Source organism: Typopeltis vanoorti, chromosome 6, assembly GCF_054136105.1.
Source record: "Typopeltis vanoorti isolate ZY-2024b chromosome 6, IOZ_Tvanoo_1.0, whole genome shotgun sequence".
NCBI classification, from domain to species: domain Eukaryota; kingdom Metazoa; phylum Arthropoda; class Arachnida; order Uropygi; family Thelyphonidae; genus Typopeltis; species Typopeltis vanoorti.
In genome coordinates, this window is record NC_143554.1 from 156,757,808 (window position 1) to 156,772,202 (window position 14,395).

The 14,395-nt window shown below is 35.0% G+C and overlaps 1 protein-coding gene across 1 annotated transcript in view; it reads right to left on the reverse strand.

Annotated features, from left to right (window-relative positions):
• Positions 1-7,647, reverse strand: part of LOC150106134 (uncharacterized) — a 35,459-nt gene extending 27,812 nt beyond the window's left edge. Inside the window, exons 1-3 of the mRNA XM_090394497.1 lie at positions 7,349-7,647; positions 4,299-4,480; positions 696-949 (exon numbers count right to left, since the gene is read on the reverse strand). Coding sequence (XP_090250623.1) covers positions 696-949; positions 4,299-4,480; positions 7,349-7,442 — 530 coding nt within the window. The 5' untranslated portion in view covers positions 7,443-7,647. The remainder of the gene's footprint in view (positions 1-695; positions 950-4,298; positions 4,481-7,348) is intronic.
• Positions 7,648-14,395: the final 6,748 nt, after the last annotated feature.

A 14,395-nucleotide genomic window follows, 5' to 3' on the forward strand; every position in this document is an offset into this window, starting at 1 on the left:
CATATAACGAAATATCTACTTAGTGAATCTGTTAAGACATCACTATATCATAAATCGGAATCCGTGCTTCTTCCTTCTGCTAAATTATGCTAATTTTCGACTTTTAGCACCTTTGGGTAAGTTGGCTTATAAAATACACTTGATACTTATAAATCTTAAAGTAATAAGATGGACTATAATTTACTATCCTCTCATAGGCTGAGACATCACAAAACACAAATTCGTGCAGAAGAAATAAGTATAACCACGGAACATACTCGTTGGAACCACCATTTTATGATTTGAAAACGATCTATTAACGTAGAATCTCTTTACGTAGAAGGAAACTACAGCCGATTCTTGATCTATTGATACCTCTGTCTCTCAAGGCAGTTCATTATTTATTGGAGCAGTGCTCTAACTTTAATTTTCTCTCTCAGTAGCCGTTTTACCGTGAGCCATTACGAGCTGGAGATGGCTTCAGTTTTCATCATGCTAACAGTAATCATCATCACTTTTATCATGCCCTTCCTCCTCTGCCACATTGCGAGATGGTAGTATATTTAGCAGTATATTTAATAGGCGAGATGGTCATATATTTAATCAGATTAGTTATATTATAGTCATAGGTTATGGCAGTCATATGTTATTGATATCATAAATTTAATTTTGAAGAAGAATTCTAGTGAATGATGAAATAAACTTTCAGTTCCTACTTGAGCATATACTTGAAGAATATTCGCCACTTTCTCATCGGAAGGATGCATTGAACCTTCAGGCCACCAGCAGTTAAACAGCTCGGATCTCCAGATTGTGCAGTAATAGTATCTGGAGGCAGAGAATATATTTTCCCATTAGCCAAAGTCAGATGGGGCCATGCTTCTGCTTGTTGGTGAAGTCCTCGTGCTGTCCCAACGATGAGTCGTTTCTTTTTGGAGTTAAATCCGAACAAGCAAACCTCATCTCTGCTCTAGATGTACATAAAAATAAATAATCAATTAAATCGTATATTGTAATACCATAACTGAATTTAAGCTTTTTATCACTGATAATTTTTGTGCGAATGTTTTTCCTTTAGAATGTAACGGCTAGCAACCAGTTGCTTAGAACAAAATTTATTCTATTACAAGTTAAGTAATAACTACAGAATAAAACTTTATTCGATAATAATTGAATGTACTTTATGATTTTAATGTTATATATCTTATACGAATTACATTTATTTTAAAGATACTGGTAAAGATTATAATCTTTATTATGTATATATATCTTCATATAATAATTATTATATGGAAGGTTTGGCATTGATTTGGTGCGAAGATATTTGCTTATATTGTTCGTGGTAATTCAATAGTACACAGAATTATTTATTGATTTACTGGGACCATTTAGAAGAGAGTCCATTTTGTCCTTCATAACAATAACAGATAACATAAAAACAGCTTGTTTGGAGGGCTTTATAGTTATGTCTGCGCAATGTGATCAATATTTGCAGAGAAAGCCATCAAACCTTTTCTAGAAATGCAGGCCTCCAATAAGCTGGCTAGTCTCTCACGGCATGATGAAATTCGTCTACTGCATTAAACATCCACGAAAACAAATGTCCGCAATGGGTTTTGAACATACATCCTACTGATCAGATATTGGAAGCAATCCATTGAACCAGTACGGTGAGAAATATGTAGTATTAAAATTAAGAACTTTTATTGTTAAAAGACCAGAAGATAAAATATACAAAGAGCCAACAAGTTTCACTAGCCACTGTCTAGCATTTGCAAGGCTGTACGGGTGTGAAAACAAATGCATCAAGTTACATGAAAACATACACTTCAGTAACTGCTAGGCCGTTGCATTTGATCATTCGTGTTTGATGGCGTGCATACGATCGAATGCTTCAGTCAGAATCCGGTACATGACCACGTGTTGTGTAGTTCTACGCATATTGTAGTTCTTTTGAACTGAGAGAGATGATGAGATATTTCCATATGTCTTTAAGAATAGCACCTTGATTTCTATTTAAATTATTGCCTGGGCGTAGCACCACAGCTGCTTCTTTTAAAGTTCTGTATCTGGAGTCATTCTCGGTGTAAGGCACAGAACTGTTTTTCCAATCTATAACGTGATTTGATGTTGAGAAATGGTGAGCTAAACCAGATGTGATGATTCTATTGTGATTGACATCCCCCACGTGTTCCTTCTGTCTTATTTCAAAACTTCTAGAGGTCTGTCCAATGTAAGAAAGGCCACACGTGCATGGAATTTCATATACTCCAGGAAATGTGAAGAAAGGTATCTGATCTTTAGGTGATCCTAAGATTTGTCTGATCATGGTAGTTGGTTTAAAAACCGCTCTGATGTTATGAGCTTTTAACATTCTCGTCAATATTGTGGAAACTGAATTAATATATGGAATGACAGCTGTGGACACATATTGGGACACCGTAACACGTTGCTGGAGGTTGTCTTTAAATAGCAATTTGTTTAAAATGTTAGAAGGGTATCCATTCAGAGATAGAGTGTTAGCTATTTGTGACAGTTCTCTCTGTACATCTCCTTCTTTCGAAATAGACCTTAAGGCTCTATTACGGAGCATGTGAATGATGCTGTGTTTTAGTGATCTATGATGGTTGGACGAATAATGTAGATATCTACCAGTATCTGTGGGTTTCCTGTAAATGGACAGTTGGAAATTGTTATCTTCTTTCTTCACTAGGATGTCAAGAAAAGGAAGTTCTTTGTTCTTCTCCAATTCTATAGTGAATTTGATCTTATTGTGTTGCGAGTTGATTTTATTAAGAAACACGAGAATGTTTTCCATGGTGTCCTTCCACATGATGAACACGTCATTGACATATCTCCACCAATTCGACGGTTTTGGTGAAATGGTGGAAAGAATATCCTTTTCAAGTTTTTCCATAAAAAGGTCTGCACATGGTAGTGACAGGGGCTTACTCATGACTAGACCTTTCGATTATTTGTATACTATGTTGTTTACTTTGAAGAAATTTGCTTTCAGGCAATGATGAAACAACTCTGTGATGTCTTGAGTGAAGAGATCTTTAAGAATGTTGACCAGTTCTACGATCGGTACATTAGTGAATAAGGACACTACACCAAGACTACCATAATGTCCGTTTCTGATATTTTGATACTCTTGATTTTTTTTACAAAATGTTGAGAGTTTTTAATGTAGGTCTCTGTGTGTCTAATTGTTCCTTTCATTAAATTTGACAGATCCTTTGCTAGTAAGTACGTAGGTGAGGATCTTCCATCAATTATTGGACGAAGAGGTGCGTTTTCTTTGTGAATCTTGGGTGCCCCATAAAGGGGTGGAGTAATAGGATATAAGGATTTAAGTTGTTTTTTTAGTTCATCCGACCAACATGTCATATTGCGGATAAGAGCGTTAGTCTCCAGATGATTATTCATGATGTGATTTTTATCTAAGACTTGGTAAGTGGAACTGTCTGCTAGTAACAAGTATCAAAGTAATCTTTCGAGTTGAGAATGACCGTTGAATTTCCTTTATCGGCTTTGGTTATTATAATGTCTTTGTTGTTCCATAAACTGCGGATAGCTTTCTAATCATAATGAGTAGTATTAGGTATTGGTGGTTTTGCTGAAGCAAGAATAATCGTACTCTTGAACCTGATAGCATTTGCTGTATCCACTGGAAGAGGAAAAAGATATATTTTATCATTATATCTTATGGTCTTTTAGCAATAAAAGTTCTTAATTTTAATACATTAGACCAAATATGTACAATTTAAGTTCACAAATATGTAGGATATCACACAAATGTCCAAATGCGTGGATATCACATTTGGCGTCATTTGTGTGATATCAAAGATATCATGCATTTGTGATATCCTTGGTAGAAAACAAAGATGCGTTTATTATTATTATTATTATTATTATTATTATTATTATTATTATTATTATTATTATTATCATTATTTGACACCTCCAGGGAGTCCAAAGCCTCATCGAGGGAGAGTGTGCCAACAGCATCGAACGACTGGTCCCCTTCCAACTACTCACCGCACTCAAAGCTCTTTCTTGTTTTCTTTCTTTCTTTCTCTCTCTCTCTCTCTCTCTCTTTTATTCTTTGACTAAGCGTATGAATTATGGAAAGAAAATATTCCAATATTAAAGAGAATTTAATGTACATTTTATATATGCCAATCCGGAATAAAACTTAGAATTATTTAAGTGTGAATTGTCCATTTTCTGAATTTTTGGTATCTATTCTAACAATGTTTAATTCACCTTCTCTATTTTTTAAAAGCATGATTTTGGAATGTTATGATAACAATTACCTCTCTCAGATGATGCTCCTTTTGGGGATATTCCAACTTCCTTTCAAAATCAGGTATCAACATTCCTGATTCACAGGGATGATTACTTTCCAACTCGTAAATGTCTAAGAGACGTTTGGTACGTAAGCGGACAATATGCTGGTACAGATAAGCAACAAGCCATTTCAGATTACGGATGATACCTGGAACAGCAGTTAAAGCATTTAATACGAATGTGTGTTGAGAGAATATCCATTAAAATAAAATCTAAATAAAATCTGAAATAAGTCTAAAATGTATTTAACGTACCATTTATATGACGAACATTACATAAGAAAAGAAACAGGATATGATATTAAAATGTATGAAAACTCACCATTTATGTCAGGCAATCAGAACAGGAGGACACCAAATTATTCTGATGAAGAGGCTTGGGTGTCATCTATCTGTTCCAAGAAAGATCAGAGGCATAAGTTGTCCCAAGAAGAGAATTCTGATCGCGTCTGGAAATGTGGGTATAATAAAAGATAAGGGAAATTAAGTGAGATCTCTCGTCTTATTGATGAATTGGGGTGATGCACTAAATACTTCGCCGGAATTCTTAATGCTCGACAATAAGCCATTTCGGCTAATCGATGCTCTCTCACCAAGACTCACTCCAGCACTCCCTTCCAGACGGTTTATTTCATATTTATGCCTTTTATACATGTACTTCCATGGGATGTTCTGCCGCACGGAAAAAACGTAGTTACACTGGTGGTGTAAGTAATATTTAGAAATTAATGAACTAGTAACACATAATATTAGTACTTGACTTAACGTCAGGCTTTTCCAACCTTAGTTTTTCGTAAGGTAATTTATGTAACGAAAAATAAACGTACTATTTACAACTAATGTATCTCTGTTGATTTGAAGAATCAACAGAGATACATTAGTATCTCTGTTGATTACATATCAACAGAGATTTCTCAGTTAATTTTGATATGCGTACTTCAGAATTTTGTTGAGCGTGTTCTGGTTATAATCATCAATACGCTAAGAACTTTCTGTTAGCAGTTACAATTGATGAAACCTATAATTTATAATAGTTTCTACTTAACAGAGAAAATATTTAAGAAAAGAAAAAGTCACTAGCAGAAAAAGTGAGATTTGGTGGTTATCAATTTGACATGAATAATCGCAGATGAAATGAAAGGATAACTGCTTTTATTTGCTACTAAAACACTGCGATAAAACTTCAGAGATATATTGTTGAAAATATAAAGCGTGCATACAAAAATGCACTTAAGTTTCATGAAGTGAATGTCATTTTTGATTGGTTAAGTTCGATAAATTTAGCTGTTCATTCCAGATTTATGTGATTAGTATAGAAACGGGGCTATTTTCGTACTAGACTAATTCCCCTTTCTTTGGTTATTAATTAGGCAGTCAAACCTTACACATGCGCAGTTTTCACAAGGGAATTGTAGGGGTCATTAACATTCATATAAATTGTACAAATGGACATAGGCAGTTTGTACATAAATGTTTTATAAATTTTTGCTTAGGGAATTTATTTATGCTGTCATTTTTCTGATGATATATTGAACAAGCATCAAACAGTAAACTGTTAGTATACACTTTATAAGCATGTTAGTGGTCTCCTTCCTTCTCTGCATATACTTTTATGCAGAGAAGGAAGGAGACCACTAATATGCAATGCTCGGAAAATGGCTTATACAAAAGGCGTTTCTTCTTTTCCCTTAGTTCATAAGAATGGCGACTCCTGGCTTGAAATCGTGTGGGGTGCTGCAATTTTCGGAATATACATACACACTGTAAGTATCGTGTATACGTGCTTGGATAAAATATCAAAATTATTGTTAAACTTAAAAAAAAAATAAATATGAAAAATATTGTTCATTATCGATAAAATTATAGTTTGAATAATTCAAAATTACTTAAAAATAAAATATATTTTCTGTTTTGTTTCATGAAAAAATATTGTTTATTATCGATAAAATTATACAGCTTAGTATAATCAGAATTACTTAAAAATTACTATAACAAATGTTATGCCTTTAATTGTAATGCCCAAATATTTAAAGAGACGGAGTAAACACGATAAGCTCTACGAACACTCTACTACTGACGCAAACTGTATATAAACAACAGTGGAACTGCGCAACGAACAGTGCCGCATTACGCTAATAGCTCGCATCTCACTATGACGTGCATATGCTTGCGCGCGTACCAAAATATCACACTATGGTAAACACAGTGCTGCTAGCGTCCTTCGCCCTCCAAGTTTAAAGATGGACATTTATTATTTTTTATACAAAATAAGAGAATTGTATAAGATTGTTGATGATAAAATTAAACATTACAAGCAAATATAAATAAATTATTAAATATATTTATATACCGAGAAAAAATTGGAGGTGCTGCAGTTCCGCAGTGCCCATGCCCGAGCTGCCCCTGGTTCATAAACTCACGTTTGAAAGCTGATTACACAATTATTGGATTTTATGTTCACTTTGTGTAATTTGACTTTAAAAAATACTTAAAAGCTACATCGAATACGCAAACTTTTGATGGCTATCCCAGCTTAAGGATATTGACAGAAAAAAAGTTGAAATACTTTGGACACATTGAAAGGATGGAAGGAGGACTTCTCAGAGCAGTCATAGAAATAAAGTTCCTGGAAAAAGAGGAAGGAGTAGACCGTCAATGAGCTGGATGGAGATGTATCTGGAGTGAATGATCTGAGAGTTGAAGCCTCCAGAAAGCAAACAACAGGACCACAATGCGAAGTGATGTGCCACTAAGAATCTGAGTGAACATAGGGAATCTGTGGGTGTGCAGTGATCAAATGAATGAATGGATGGAGCCTTATCTACAACCTTTGTTAATAACCTCGGCTTCAGGGTGGGATTTTATTCACTCGATTACGTGGGCAACCAATGTCGCATGCTTTTAAAAAATTACACTTGATCTATTCCAACAGGTTCCTGATGGAATTTATAATGGCTGCTAATTACAACTCTGTAATTTAGTCCCGGCCAAGAAATACTGTAGAGTAACATGCTTACCTGTAAGAATCAGCACGGAATTCATTATAAGAATTCCTATCAGCACGGAATCCATTATAAGAATTCCTATCAGAACAGTGAGCAAAATATCCATACCGACGCTGTGCTAGTGTTTCCTTCTAGAGCATTCAAATATTCACAAAATCAGAACTACAAACTTATCCTTTTGGAGTCCAGAGTTTGTTCCTTGCCTCAGTCGGTAATCCGTGCTTTTTTGTGAGAATTCCTTAAATTCCCCCACGCACGCACAAAACTTGATTTACACGATGTTAACAAATCTCATCTGATTTAAAGTGAATTTTAAATTCACTTTAAATACCTACTTGATAACGGTATTCTTCCTATCTGATAACGGTATTCTTAAAATGCACATCACATGACTCGAATACTCGATAAGTGGAGTTTATCGCACTGTAATTGTCTACATATACTACACACTTATTTTTTATCAGAAGACATCCCTTATTTATCTGGAAGTTAGAGATCACGCCTGAGGACAAAAGCTGTTCATTTGTAAACTTAATCTTTAATTTTTTATGCAGCTGACAATATTCGTGATGGTTATTTCTTTCTTTTATCACGCCACAATAAATAAAGGCAAATCCAAGCATCACCCACAAAGTGTACTCTTCAAAATATTGAACATTTACCATTATTCAACTATGTCAGTTAAGTAACTGCTTAAATTTTTGATACATATAAAGGAAAACGAAGTATACTTGTCTTTACGTGTGATCTGTAGCGCAGGTTAACGACGATGTGGTTCGGCTAAAATACTTGCGTTTGATTTTCATCAGAATAGGAGAGGAACAGTTATATCCGCTTCATTTTTCATAATACTAGCTATAGAGTGCACAAATTTATCAAACATAATATACTATCTTGAAGTCCTTAGTCATTTGGTGTAATTTCACTCACCAAACTGATTTGTGGATCTTCTTTCCAGTCGTATCAGTGATTATTACTCATTCCGAGCTATTATTTATTGTTATAGATCGCAGCAAACATAAGAAATCCAAATTGATTAGTACATACTTCTATCAAGAAGTTTCTAAACATTTTTAATATTTAACATCTAGATATTTTAGTATTAATTTATCAAAACGAAGATTTCAGTAGTTTGTATTAATGATTACCTAAATAAATAAATTACACCGATAGTTGTACCACCTAAAAGAGAATTGGTGGCACCTCTAGGGTTAGACAACTCACCAAAACAAATATAAATACACAGATGATGAAATTAAATGCTGAAAACCGTTACAATAGAAATAGAAATGGGGAACCCTTGCTGAATAGTAAACATAAAATTTCGTGACATAAATTAGCCGTCTGCATTTAGTGACAGAAGCTGACTTTTGGCGAAATCGATATGTCTAATGTTGAAAGATTTAATGAGAGATTTCCATATTTCAGTTGTTGTCCGTCTTTGGGTTTTATTCGGTGATCCGTGCGAATAGATGATCTGCAACAGACTCCTTCAGAAATCTAAAATGAAAGTCCTGTTCGAAATAAGGCATATTTGAAAGGTTCCTGTTTATTATTGGAAGTACGACTAGCCCAACCAGATTTGTGTTTTCTTTTATGATCAACAACTGCAACATATTCCTTCTGTTTCACATCAAATCCTTGGCTCGTCTGTCGTATGTAGGCCAAACCACACGACCAAATGAAATTCTATACATCCCTCAAGGAGATCAAGTATCGCCTTGAGGGATATATAGAATCAAGTATCAAGTCCAGTATCAAGGAGATCTCAGGAGGTTACGAACCGTTTCAATTAGCTTAAAAGCTACATCGATGTTGTAATCGTTGAAAAGAAATGTAGTTCCTAGAATTTGTCCCTTGAAGGCCTTAATCCCGTGCTAAATTATCAATGTGATAAACTACCAATATATTGTATTGCGGTGGACCCTCTTTATTGGAATTGGATGTTCTGGTTAGTGGAAGCGGAATGGTTCGAAACTAAAATCCTATCAAGTTTTCTTGGAATTGGAATTGGCACTGAGAACAAAGAAATTAAATTATTGAGTTCACAGTGTTTTGTCATGAGTCGGTCATTAGTTTTCTACAGTTCTCGTATGAGATTACAAAAAAATATTTCTTTAAAACTATCCGAAATTGGCCCGTGGAATTACTACGAGAGCTCATATCATAACATACTATTCGTCCACGGCTTTACGGGTCGTTTAGTATTCACACGCCTGCTGTTCCATCTATAACTGATGGCATAAACCTCCTGCTTATGGCTTATCTAAACATGTAGTCTATGTACTAGGACTGCATATGAGTGCATAGGGATTAAGTTAAGGGGATAAAAATCCTTCATTATTTTAAAGCCGGATACGAAACTCGGAGATCGAAATCTATTGAAATCTAAGAGTTTCATGCCGAAGAACTATCGGCGAGTCCAGGCTTAAGTCTGGAGCTGCGTTTTACATTATGGGAAAATATTAAGATTAGAGACGGAACTTGCTCCACCTTTGCAACGAGTTGCCCTGGTGTTGTACTACCAAGGTGATGACTTACGCCTGGACTTGCCGATAGTTCTTCGGCATGAAACTCTTAGATTTCGATAGATTTCAATCTCCGAGTTTCGTATCCGGCTTTAAAATAATGAAGGATTTTTATCCCCTTAACTTAATTTACGCCGCCGGAAAAATAGCTTCTTGGCTCTTTATCGTAGTGCATAGGGGTCTTACATCAAAAATTCTTCTCATGTTGCCCAAAAACTATCAAGATTTAACATATCATCTTTTGACATCCTTACAAGTCTTGACTTCGTATTCCTCTTTAACAATGTTCCTTTCGATGTGAGAGAGAAGGAATACGTTGCATATGCAGATCTGATTGGGCCAGTTCTACTTGTAATACCAATCATGCAGTTGATTAGAACATTTCAAACACGTCTTATTTAAAGGAGAACTTTTACCTGTTCGTATAGATCACTGAATAAAAACCAAGGACAGACATTAAGTTCAAAATGGAAATCTCTCAATAAATCTTGCAACATTAGAGATTTAATTTCGCTAACAATCACTTCAAACACTAACAATCACTGTGGAACAGCATACGTATCATCACATATTACAAAGCTGCAGCAATTTCTGATCGGAAGAGGCACACTTTAATCAAAAAGTTAACTTACTTCTTCATGAAAAACAAAAACAAAGAAAACACTTAGATTATTCCAAAGTAGTTATCAACCTTTCTTCAGGAGTCCTATCAAGAACCGAAAAAAATCTACTCATGAACGGTTTCAACTTTGCCTTAACGCCACGTTTCCTACCAAATATTGACAAAATCGCTCAAATAGAAAAAGGAATAAGAAATTTACCTGGTGATACATCAGATCTCATCCCCACACAGAGCACAGCTTTCCTATTGCAAAGCAAATTACCCCAAGAAACCTTCCTTCGACGGAATACACATCCCTCAAAGAAATAAAATCAGACAAAAATATCGTATAATGAAAGCAGATAAAGAGAACGCAACAGTAGTTTTGAACTCTGAAGATTATAACAATAAAATGAAGACTCTTCATGAAAATTCTAATACCTATAGACCTTTAGACAGAGATCCCACTTGGCGCGCGCTCACAATAAAACCAATGATCTAATTAAAAAGATACCTAATTGGACTGAAGAACTTAAAAGAACTCTACAATCAAGATACCCATTAGTTCCAAGAATTTATGGTGGACCAAAAATACACAAGCTAGGCATCCCCTTAAGACCAATAGTGGACGGAAGAGACTCTCCGACCACTAATTTAGCAAAATATCTCACTAACATGATTTTACCTCACACAGGAAAAGCAACATCTTTCATCAAGAACAGTTCACATTTTATTGAGAAGGTAAAAGATATTTACATTGGACCTTCAGACATCTTAGCAAGTTTGGACGTTATCTGCCTATTTACAAATGTCCCAAGAAACGAAACTGTGAATCTCCTTGAAGAAAATCTTCAAGGAGATTCACAGTTTGATACATGTAAAAATAATACTTTTTTTCATGTATCAAGACAAATTTTAGGAACAAAAAGAATGATTGGCTATGGGCTCTTCCCTCTCTCTCCGGCTTTAGCTAACCCATTTATGGAACATTTTGAAAATAACGCGTTAATCAATTATCATAAAAAACCAAAAATTTGGCTACGCTATGTAGATGAAATGTTCATCATTTGGCCAGGAACAACAGATGAAGTCATTGCTTTCAAAAATTACCTGAACAATTTACATAAGAATATAAAATTTACTTTAGAACAAGAAGAACTTAGAAAACTTAATTTTCTTAACATCCTATTAGAAGTCAATGAAAAGGATACTAAACTTTCTTTCTCAATATATAGGAAACCCACCAACACAAGAAGATTTCTTAATGCGGCCTCACACCACCACCCTTCGCAAAAAATAGGCCTAATAAAAACCCTGAGGGACAGATCTTATCATATTTCTAGCACCGAAAAACAGGGAAATGAAGAATAGGAATATTTAACTCAGATCCTCAAAAAAAAAAGGTTATGAACCAAAGACTATCAAAAGAATCCTCCTTCCATATATCAAGAATGTTACAGACAAGATGGCTAAATTACTAAACAAACATAACATCAAAGTAGCCTTTCTGCCGCTGGAAAAAATTTCAAGATTTCTATATTCCCCGAAACCTCCACATCATCCTTTAAAAAAAACCCAGGTGTTTATAAAATGTATTATTCTTGCGGCATCTGCTACGTAGGACAGACAGGAAGATCTAGGGAAATACGCATGAACGAACACCAAAAGGATGTACAAAACAGCAGAGAACAGAAATCAGGTCTAGCTTTCCGTACCACTTACACCAGCCACAATGTACTCTGGTAGAAAACAAACATGTCTTATATAGAAAAAAAACTGTTACATAAGGAAATTTAAAGAAGCTGTAAACATGCTTAGAATTCCAACACAATGCAATAAAAACCAAGGCTTAAGTCTACACCAAGTTTGGTCAGCTTTGATAAAAAAAAATACCTCGCTCAGACCTCGGGCATTATGATCGTGAACAACAGAACGTGGCATCATCCAGTATTGTTTAAACTTAGCACTGCTTTGAATCTGCATTCTGAGTTTTCAATTTTATAAACAGTCAGACGGCTACAACTGTATAGTATGAACTATTAATTTCTCTTTTTAGTTGTTTTAACTTGCAGTTACCTTTTACCCCTGAAGATATAAGTCAAACGACTTACGAAACGTCGGATTTCATTTCTTTATTGTGCTTTTAGCTTAATATATTAAAAACACGTGGTACAATTACCCGAATATGCCTTATGAACTTCTAAACCACAGAAACCTGCACTTACAATCACTTCAAGGTCAGTGATAGTTGTCTGAAGTTAGTGATGACTGCAGACAGCTAGTGCATGCCACGTGTTTTTATGGTTACTGTCTAGCATGAGCGTCACTATTTTTGAATTGCAACTGTTTTTCAACATTTAATCGATTTCGTGATCTTGGAATTCATATTTGGTTTGATGTGTCCAACCCTGAAGAAACTACAGTTCTCTTTTAAGTGGTTAAATTAGTAGCTGTAAGTTGTGTTTTAGTTAACGAGTAATAAATGTCTATTTTCTGTTATTCATTTTTACTTCATTAAATGAGAAAAGAGGGAAATAGTTTAGCAGAAGAGCGATGAGGAAATATAAGGATTATATTTCCTCATCACTTTTAATATTTGGGATTATAAAGATTATATTTGGGAATAATGCAAGCTTTGTAAGAAACTTTGTTATGTGGAAAGTTCATTTTCAATGTGGCTGTTCAAGCATCAGCGAACCTAAAGGTGACTGTCCTGGCGCAATGCTAGTCGAGATAGATGCCCAAATATGGTGGTAGTAAAACATAACAGGTGCTGACAATGATATTATAGTTGCGGATGAGGATATTCCTTATGAGTTGAATATTCTCTTCCTTGGGACAGCATCATACGGCTTCTCCAGACACACAAAAAGCAAATGGAGTTCAGTTCTTTATTCTTATCAAGCATTTCCTTTAAAATTTTTCGTAAAGAAAACACGTTATCCAAACAACTCCTTTATACTCTAAAACATTATTTGGAATATCTTGAATTCAATTCTATCATTCATAAATCGATTAAATATCCTGCTAACTGAGCACATGGCACTTATTCCTCTACAATTTTGAAAGGTTTCCTTACTTGTTTTATTGTAGATGGATGACATATGGCAGGCGTACTGAAATTAGAGCAGATGTAGATGAACAATGACAGAAATGATGCATAGGCTTTACCAGGGATCGTGTCCAATAAATATTTGTGACACACTTTCAGAGGCATTTAATACTAGCAAGGAGCTCGCAAGGATGATAGTCACCAAGGCTATTTAAGATGTATGCAGCCTTGAAGGATCATTGGAGCAATCAATTCCATGGAATGGGTGTACACTTAGGAGAACAAGTCTTACGATTCCAACAGCATCAGGACGCAACGTATAAGATCATAAAATTGTTGGATACATATAAATGTTGGGACGGATTCATTTGGTTAAAAACCGATTAGCCAATAGTATGAGGTGATAGTGCAACAGATCTTGTGTCAGAAATGAGGACCATAATATCAATGGATGCTTTCACGTTCATTTGAAATGACCATATCAGTTTGAACAGAACAAGCCACAGTAGCTACTAGAACCATGAATAGTGTTTTAAGTAGTCAAGGTTTTAAGGAAAATTAAGAATATGCTGTGTATCGGATGATTATAGACAGTATAATGACCTATAAATGCGAGTGTTGGAACCTCATTAACAGCAAAAGGAAAGAAAACGAAGTTCTGAGATGGATTACTTCAGAATAAGTATGAGATCAACCTCTAGGTCGTGTTTGAAATGCATACATTCGAGCAGAAATGGAAGTTGGAGAGGATGGAGGCAGTTACATTGAAATGGCATAGACAAGGCCAGATTTAAAAGAAAAAAAAGGCAGCCATTGAGAACTGAGAATTGATAGCCCAGTGGAAGGAAAATAGGAAGAAGACCAAGTACTAAGTGGAG